We start from the raw sequence: 10,049 nt of genomic DNA, 5'->3' as shown, positions 1-10,049 counted from the left end.
CATGTTTAAAGCGTCCTGTCGCACACAGGTAAAACCCTTGGGAGGTCAGGTGTATTTGATTTGAGTCGAAACCTAATTTGCAGGTGAGAACGCTTCTGGGCTGGTCACGTGACTTCGGATACCGGGCCCGCTTGATTGAGTGGTAATTCCGAGAAATGTCAGACATTTTGACAAAGGTGTTTGTTGATATAGAATTGTTTAACAATCTCAGCTTCAATGTTTGATGTGCAGTGACGTTGCCGTGTATAAAGATGATTAAATATGTTTCCCGTAAACCGTCCTATCATTTAGCTTCATTCAGTAGACGAAGATCTTAGTGAGCGGACATTCTTGAGAATATCTTCATCTGGTGACACTATCTGGTATTTAACCTGCTCGGATACTACAGACAGTGCGTATCGTTATATTTTAGCATACAGTGCTACTCTAGAGTTGTACACATACAATGTACAATCATGTTCCTGGTTCGATGGTTATAAACAACATTGTATTGCACCATTGTACGTCAATTGTATTCAGGTATACAATTTTGCTCAGTGGTTAAGACTGTGTTTCGTTGCATCCCTTATAGAGGGTTGTACACCGTGTGGACCATTGTATTTTCGTCTACAATCCTGTTCCATGGTTCAAGATTGTGTGTCATTGTATTCTTGCCTTCTTGCCATGGCTAAGGCTGCAGACTGTGTGGGCTGAAGAAAACGATGATTTGTTCGCAGTGGCTCGAATTTCCTCAATATGTACATACCTACATATGTAAGACACACGTGTGTACAAATGAATCACCTGTCGCTTTCGCTTCTCTCCAATAGATAATCTGTATTTATTGATGATCGAATGACTGATATTGATCGTGCTAGCGAAATCACAAGAATTGAGGTTAATCGCATCAAAACGAGACTCAAATACAACGAAGCGATCGCAAGCAAATACGGCCGTTAGTAAAAATCCCCCGCCCGTCTGGGACGTCATCAGCCTCGTTGGAAACCTCCTCTTCAACGTGAAAAGGTGTCACGCGGTCGCTGACGAAATAACGTCACGCACTTGTTTCGGCGAGTTAGTCTGTGTTTGTGCCAGGAGTAACGCCACTCACGCTCCGGGCCGGGCGACTTCATTCACCATCAGCAGGGAGAACCTCAAGACAAGTTACTACTCTCTGGACAATTGGTTATTATATTTTACATCAATATGAAGACCCAGTGTGTCATTGTACTACTTTTGGGTGAGTTTTCACATTAATATTGGGTCTTGTTTCCTTAGATTTGATGTTTATCATTGTTAAACGATGTTTTTCTCTACATTCTATTTGATTGCCTGTGCTCCTTGATCTTCGCAAGGGCCTTTGTTTAAAGCCCCATTAAGATCGGTATTTATTGAAGGCAAGATCCTTGTCTGTTGGAATTTTAAACTTTTTTCTAAAGTGAAACTTCAAATATTGCATTCTTTCGCTGTGTAACTTGAGGCGGGTTCAAGAAAATACTTTTCTGCTTTCTGAAATCTTTTTCTTTAAATCGTAAACAAAATAACTGGTTTTACTGAATACATCCTGGAGTATTTGCTTTGCTTCAATTTACAGTTACTTCTAACAGTATTTTTTGTTAATAAAAAGGAACATTTTTACTTTCTGAATCTGAATGAATATTCAGTTTGTAGTTTTCTATAATCTTGAAAGTCATTCAAATGTATGAAATCACGGTAACTTTCTTATTCTGATTACTTGAAAAACTGTTTCTTAAACAAATTAATACAAAACAATTTTACTGAAACAAAATATCAGTCTAGATCATAATAAAAACAAAAAGAACTGAAAACAGTTACAGAGTTTATTTTATTGTATTTTGTGAAAAAGATTATATTTTGTGGAAAAGATGTTTGAACTTAAAACTTACAAAGCATATTTGGTGAAAGAAACACCCGAAAAAAGATTTACCAAATTCTTGTCAATTTCTGATGAATGACTCATGTGTCAACGCCCCATGTCACGTGTTCGTGTCTAAAAATAAACTAGTTTGGAATTGCACTCATGATTGTTTACAAACTAAAAAGCTTCGATTGGATTGGTCAAAGTATTTACCCGTCACTCATTCCTGTTACTTATAATATCGCAGAGCATTTTTGGTAAAAAAAAATACCAGTTCCTTGCATATGTATTCAAGATTATTTTAAAGTTGTTTACTTACTAGAAACTAGAATGTTGTCACTGTCGCGATGTTGTCAGGAACCACAAAATGACTCTACATTAATTCACTCAATCTAGTTGTATAATGGTTACCCGTACGGAATAAATGAGGATATTACTAATAAACTGAAAATAATTCTGACCATACAAATACCACCTCTGTGGTCCACTGGTAGAACGTCAGAACGGAGAGCGGAAAGTCCGGTGTTCGATCCCAGACCGCGTTATATCAAAAGACGTTAAAATATGGTACTTGTTGTTACCTTACCTAGTGCTCGGCATTAAGGGGCTAAAAGAAGGATTGGCCGGCTCGGAGTCAGTATACTGTGTCTGAGTGGGATATTCATATTAAACTGCGGCATGGTATCTCAATGGGTTAGCACTATAAAAATCGGTACTAGTCCGGACTAGTACAAGCAGACACGCACGCACGCACGCACGCACGCACGCACGCACGCACGCACACATCGTCAGAGCTTGTCGATAGAGGCGACTAACGAGATCGGGTGGTATATGTAAGTGCAATAATCTTGAACGCGGCCTAAAACCTATTTCACCTCACCCTTCAAAATGAATGCGTGTTTTTCAAAGTAACCTTTGTGTCGGCATGAAGCGGCTATTATAATTTAGTGGGTTTTTAATTAACATTATTATCGTTATTATAGTAATGTATTATTATCGATGTTTTACTTAGTGACATTGTTACTGTATTCCGAGTTTGCCTCGTAAAATGTTAATTTCTCAAGAACATCCCCACCCATTGATAAACAGGACACGTACGTGTCTCATTAAAAGTTCACGATTTAATTCATGTCAAATGATCCTTGATCCCAAAACACACGAAAAACACACTTCGAAGTTTGATGACTGGTGTGTTCTGGCGAATGTTCCACATTCCACGCGTTTCTAAACAGGGTCGTCTCATTACGTCTCATCTGTGTCTCGTACATGGGTGTCAGGTAAACGTCGAGGGTACTGTTTGTTTTGGAGGTGGATGTTGATACTGATGCTGCTTCTACCTCCTCAGACGCTACCCGTGCACATTGTCACCCTGTCACGATACATTCGCTGGGCAGGAAACACTTACAGTGGGTAGACATTAAACAATTTTCAGATTGCAGAACGTGGTTCACGAATGATCTGATATTGAATCGACTTTTCGATATACTATGTAGGAAATTGCTGACATGGACGGTGTAATCTCCGAACTGTGTTTAGCAACCGCCATTGAAGGGAGTAGCGTTAACTAGAATTTTCTCAGAAAAGTGTAAACACATTTCTTTTCATCAACAGTTTGGAAACAAACGATTATCTCTGAGGTAAAAAATGTTGGTCTTTTAATCAACAAAATCTTCACCCTTTAATCAATGCAGTAGTTATTATTGGTGATGTCTTAAGCCTTTCCGTGACAAGTTTTCTTTTTTTCTGGACCATTTTCCCGAGGTATAGGACTCTAAAGAGCTGGGATTTCTTGGTTCGATCGTAGCGCTACCAGTGGCTCTCACGAGTTATGTCCCTTCTATGCCTCTCCTAATGACCAATCAGATTCCACCTCTCATATCACTTGCATTTGCTTCAAACAAAATGGCGGCGCCCAGTCAAGACGATCTGATCGATAATCAAAATCTATATTATAATAAAACATATTTTATCTCACGAAGTGCATCAAATCACGTGAGCACCTTCATTAAAATCAGGAAAATATTTGGAAAATATCTGTCGACGCCCAGTTGACGATACACATCTTTGGGATTTTGTATCGAGATTAGATATCAAAACATAGCTACAAAACATGTTTGAATTTAAAACTTTGAGCCTGTTTTTTTACAAAGAAAAACACATTGCAACAATGTAGTTTTTGTGGCGGGATGTTTCTGTTTTTTAACAGTTTGAAACCTAAATAATTCCAAGAATTTTCGAGGACAATTATGTATGAAAACCAAGCCAAATGTTATTCATTAATATTAACTCTGTCATTATCGACACATGACTTGATGGACGCGATTTTGCAGGTCTGCAACATGGACTCTGTAACGTGTGGAGATAATAACGGACTCGTGTTTACGTAAATGCGGATGCATGTCAGGGATACGGATACAGGAACAACAAAACGGTGTGATCCGGGCTTAACGCGATGTAGTTTCAATGGTCCGCCTGACTTTGAGTTAACGAGATTTCAATGCACGTACTATTGTGTGAGTGGCGGGTGATCCGGCAGGGAAGGACTTGCATCCCATTTCATGATTTTCACTTATCCATTCACATAATTTCTTCTCTATTTTCCCTTTTCGGCCATGAATTTTGTTTCAGCGATAATCGAGAATGGCCGGTAGGGAAGGACTTGCATCCCCTTTCACGATTTTCACTTATCCTTTCACAAAAAAATTTCCTCTATTTTCCTTTTTCTGCCATGAATTTTGTTTCAGCGATAATCGAGAATGGCCATTCTCTGGCGTTGGTGTTTAATATATGTTTGAATGTCGTCAATGTCAACTGTTTTTATAGGACAAGGAGACGACGACATCGTCCCAGATGCCAGGTGACGATATTACGTAAACCTCAATTAACCGTCTTTATAGGGTTGATATTTCATGTCATTTTCTATATTTCTTTTTTGACAATTTGTAATATATGGAACATACTGTTACAAATTCTGAATAGCGCATTATTTGTCCTTCGTGAATGTTTGTTTGTTTATTTGTTTGTTTGTTTGTTTGTTTATTTGTTGTTTAACGCCGGACTGAGAGATATTCCAGCTATATGACGGTGGTCAGTAAATTATCGAGTCTGGGCCAGACAATCCAGTGATTGATACCATGAGCATCGATCCACGCAATTGAGATAACGATGACAAGCATCAACCAAGTCAGCGAGCCTGACCACCCGATCCCATTTGTCGCCTCTTACAAGCCCCTTACAAGCCTCTCTCTCTCGATCTTGGGACAATATTTGGCATGTGCCAATAGCTGCAATGACATTGTTTGACATTGATTGCTCCACTGAAAAGTTCTATTTGATTAAAGGACCTGCTCTGTGGTAGGATCACATCAGAACAGCCTTTGGAAAACTCCCACGAACTAAATGATTGTATAGGACAGACAGATTTGTATGGAATATGGCTCTCCGTGACAAAACTGACGTATATGTTTGAAATATGTTTCTGCGTGACATAATTGTATGGGATACAGTTTACAAGACATATGTATGGAATAAGGTTGTATAGGACACAGTTTACAAGACAGATTTGTATGGCATAAGGTTCTACGTGGAAATAATTGTATAGGACACAGTTTACAAGACAGATTTGTATGGAATAAGGTTCTACGTGGAAATATGGTATAGGACATGGTTTACAAACAGATTTGTATGGCATAAGGTTCTACGTGACATAATTGTATAGGACATTGTTTACAAGACAGATTTGAATGGAATAAGGTTCTACGTGACATAATTGTATAGGACACAGTTTACAAGACAGATTTGTATGGAATAAGGTTCTATGTGAAATAATTACATAGGACACAGTTTACAAGACAGATTTGTATGGAATAAGGTCCAAGTGGAAATATTGTATAGGACAATTGACATAGTCCTGTATGGATTGCGTGTAACAAACTTGTTGGTTTAATAAAGTGATAATGTTGACAAAATGTCGTTACATTTTATGAATGAGAAAATAAGTTTCAGCTTGAATTTTCATACGTAAATATAGCGAGGTCAAGGTTATCCCAAACGAATATAACGAGGTACATGTACACTTTGTACGACATACCGGTGACGTATGCTATTAGTATATCACCACCTGTCTCTCCATCCCGTGGATAATAAAACATTGTACAGGACAATAGGGTCCAGGATACGGTACCACATGGCAGTATTGTTACAGCGGTCTAGGATACATATATGTACAATATCTTACTGGATGGAATAAGTTTGGATGGGACAGTATTTTACGGGATACGGTTGTTGGTTCGTTGGTTGGTTTGTTGTTTAACGCCGCACTCAGCAATATTCCAGCTATATGACGGCGGTCTGTAAATAATCGAGTCTGGACCAGACAATCCAGTGATTAATATCATGAGCATCGATCCACGCAATTGGGACCGATGACATACATCAACCAAGTCAGCGAGCCTGACCACCCGATCCCGTTCGTCGCCTCTTACAAGCATAGTCACCTTTTACGGCAAGCATGGGTTGCTGAAGATCTATTCTACCCCGGAATTTTCACGGGTCTCGGGATACGGTTGTACGGGAAAGCATCCTATGGGGTATTGCAAATGAAAAGGTTGTATGCTATACGTTATGGTCGTGCGGGTCAGTTTTGTGCAGGGTGAGTTTGTAAATGACAATATTGTAGGATATGGTCGTACGGGACAGTGTTGTTTAGGGTTGAGTTTGTAAATGACAGTAGTGTAGGATATTGTCGTACGGGACAGTATTATGAGGGAAACGGTTGTATGTAATATAATATCTTTGCAATTTAAATCTACGCATAATTGTAAACTGTTAAGTATTTCCCTTATAAATCAATTTTTAGAAAATATTCTACTTTGTGAAGCGTGTGTGTTATGATTACTCAAATACAGCCATACACCGTTGCGTCGAAGTTGAAGGGACCTACGTAAAAAACTCGAGTTATCCGAGGTTCGAAACAACCGTAAATTGTGAATAAAGAAATAATACGCAGGCACCAAACGTTTACTTCGACACATTAAAGTTCGACACAACTGTGTTTGACTAGAGCGATACGTGAACACAAGGATACTTAGATACGTGAAAGACGTAGATAGTCATGTTGACTACTCCAGGCGTAGATAGTCATGTTGACTACTCCAGGCGTAGATAGCCATGTGGACTACTCCAGGCGTAGATAGCCATGTGGACTACTCCAGGCGTAGATAGCCATGTGGACTACTCCAGACACAGATAGCCATGTGGACTACTCCAGGCGTAGATAGCCATGTGGACTACTCCAGACACAGATAGCCATGTGGACTACTCCAGGCGTAGATAGCCATGTGGACTACTCCAGGTGTAGATAGCCATGTGGACTACTCCAGGCGTAGATAGCCATGTGGACTACTCCAGACACAGATAGCCATGTGGACTACTCCAGGCGTAGATAGCCATGTGGACTACTCCAGACACAGATAGCCATGTGGACTACTCCAGGCGTAGATAGCCATGTGGACTACTCCAGGCGTAGATAGCCATGTGGACTACTCCAGGCGTAGATAGCCATGTGGACTACTCCAGGCGTAGATAGCCATGTGGACTACTCCAGGCGTAGATAGCCATGTGGACTACTCCAGACACAGATAGCCATGTGGACTACTCCAGGCGTAGATAGCCATGTGGACTACTCCAGGCGTAGATAGCCATGTGGACTACTCCAGACACAGATAGCCACGTGGACTACTTCAGGTGTAGATAGTCATATGGACTACTCCAGATGTAGATAGCCATTTGGACTACTCCAGATGTAGATAGTCATTTGGACTACTCCAGATGTAGATAGCCATTTGGACTACTCCAGATGTAGATAGCCATTTGGATTACTCTAGATGTAGATAGCCATGTGGACTACTCCAGACACAGATAGTCATTTGGACTACTCCAGACACAGATAACCATGTGGACTACTCCAGATGTAGATTGCCATGTGGACTACTCCAGATGTAGATTGCCATGTGGACTACTCCAGATGTAGATAGCCATGTGGACTACTCCAGATGTAGATTGCCATGTGGACTACTCCAGATGTAGATTGCCATGTGGACTACTCCAGATGTAGATTGCCATGTGGACTACTCCAGATTTAGATTGCCATGTGGACTACTCCAGATTTAGATTGCCATGTGAACTACTCCAGGCCTAGATAGTCATATGGACTACTGTAGATGTAGATGGTCACGTGGACTACTCCAGACACAGATAGTCATGTGGACTACTCCAGACGTAGATCCGGCTACTCAGCACAAGGCAGGTCAAGTCCGTTTCTCCACCCACGTCACCCATGTCGGTACCCTGGTCTGAATCACAAATTACCTGGACAGTCACCCACATCTAAACAAACGATTTACATAAACCATGCGCGTCGGAGCCGGACGCTATCAGGCCCTTAAACAGGTGCGCCTAAATACCGTTACACGATCTCGTGATGAGCGGTTTCAAAGGGTGCGGGATCGGGTGATCAGGCTCGCTGACTTGGTTCATGCATGTCATCGTATCCCAATTGACTAGATCGATGCTCATGATGTCAATCACTGGATTGTCTGGTCCAGATTCGAACTACTTATTAAACTGCACATGTGGAAGGAAATTCCTTTGACTACAGTATGGTATAATTCAGTGTACAGGAGTGTACCGTATATCTGGATATGATGTAGGTGTAAGGAAGCATGGTCCGGTATTATTCTAAAACGAGGCAGGAGGCCGAACTGTAAGCCCCCATATCGTTAATAGCCGCCATATTATTTTCAGACTGACGATGTTCCTCTTAAAGCACACGACAAATTGCGTGTAACTTGAAACAACTACTGTTGCAAGAAAAACTCCAAAAATGGACTGTTACTGTTACGTATTGCTGTTCTGGTGATAATGGCAAGGGTTTTATCGCTTTTAATTAATTATAACCAAGCACTGCGACCGGTGTAAAACTCGCGTTCGGCAGATTGGTTTGTAGAATGAGGTGCTGTTAGGGCCCAGTGTTAACTCCACAGGCCAAAATATTTCTTTTTCCCAAAGTGGCAATGCTTCATAAATTTCCATTATTATACATATGAGTTAAGTCGCATCGCGATTTGGCGAAATATGGCGCATCAGTGACAATAATCATGTCAGATGCAATTCCCTATTTGGCCTTCCATACCTTCCCGTGTTTTTTTCAGGTGAACCATTGACTTGCCTTTGCATGTGTTTGTGACGGGTAACACCTGCGGACCATGATATGCTCACCTTTTCGCGAACACCTCGTAGCATCATTAAATGATTGTGATTCTCGCCCATGGCGATGTTCATGGTATAATTGGAATCGTACAATCGACTCTGCTAAGATATATCTTATGGTTGTGGAAAGGGTTTCCATGCTATTATTAAAGTGTTTGCTTGACGTAAAACTACAATCAGAATCACAGATAGAATCTGTAATATCCAACAAGTTCGCAGCTCTTTTGGACTAGTGAGTGAGTGAGTATGGTTTTACGACGCTTTTAGCAATATTCCAGCCAATATCAAGGGGGGACACCAGAAACATTTGGACCGCTGATTAAAAGATTTAAAACTAGATTTTGAAAAAAAAAACATTTTACTAGCCTCGGACTAACGGACTAGTGTCCATCCCCGCCACACCCGCTCACACGTTAAAAATATACGTATGCTTCATAATGTTTATCTTATTAATAAATGTTAACATAATACCTGGAACAGTTACAATGCAGGTACCTCGGATGTCATGTTGACCGCTTGTGTATCACTTTACCGAAACATTCCGTGTCCATAGACAAGCCTCTGTTGTCCTTAAGGAGTACACACTGAAAGCGGTGTGTGTAAACGTTGCCACGTGTCTGCGACGTCGTTGGCACACAGAGGCTCGGGGGGACAAGTGTTCCCCCGGCATGATTCGAATATCCCCACCGCCAGGCATCACCACAAAGACATGCAAGGATAAGGAGCTCGCATTCACGTCCATGTTGATGCCCGTGAATACCAAGACGCTGACCATTTTTCCGGTGACGTTTTGTTAAACGCTGAATTTGATACATTGAAGCCCCGCGTGCTCGGGGATTCCGCCTGCCAGGCTGTTATTGTCGCAACTTCTTCATTATACAGATGACATCAGTTTGTACTCATCATTTGTTAATCCGGAAAC

At 40.9% G+C, this 10,049-nt stretch overlaps 1 protein-coding gene across 1 annotated transcript in view; it reads left to right on the top strand.

Annotated features, from left to right (window-relative positions):
• The first annotated feature begins 291 nt into the window (after positions 1-291).
• Positions 292-10,049, top strand: part of LOC139466739 (salivary glue protein Sgs-3-like) — a 33,057-nt gene continuing 23,299 nt past the window's right edge. Inside the window, exon 1 of the mRNA XM_071248400.1 lies at positions 292-1,219. Coding sequence (XP_071104501.1) covers positions 1,186-1,219 — 34 coding nt within the window. The 5' untranslated portion in view covers positions 292-1,185. The remainder of the gene's footprint in view (positions 1,220-10,049) is intronic.

This window comes from Haliotis cracherodii, unplaced genomic scaffold (assembly GCF_022045235.1).
Source record: "Haliotis cracherodii isolate W230 unplaced genomic scaffold, xgHalCrac1.p SCAF_19, whole genome shotgun sequence".
NCBI classification, from domain to species: domain Eukaryota; kingdom Metazoa; phylum Mollusca; class Gastropoda; order Lepetellida; family Haliotidae; genus Haliotis; species Haliotis cracherodii.
This window is presented reverse-complemented; position numbering and strand designations above follow the sequence as displayed.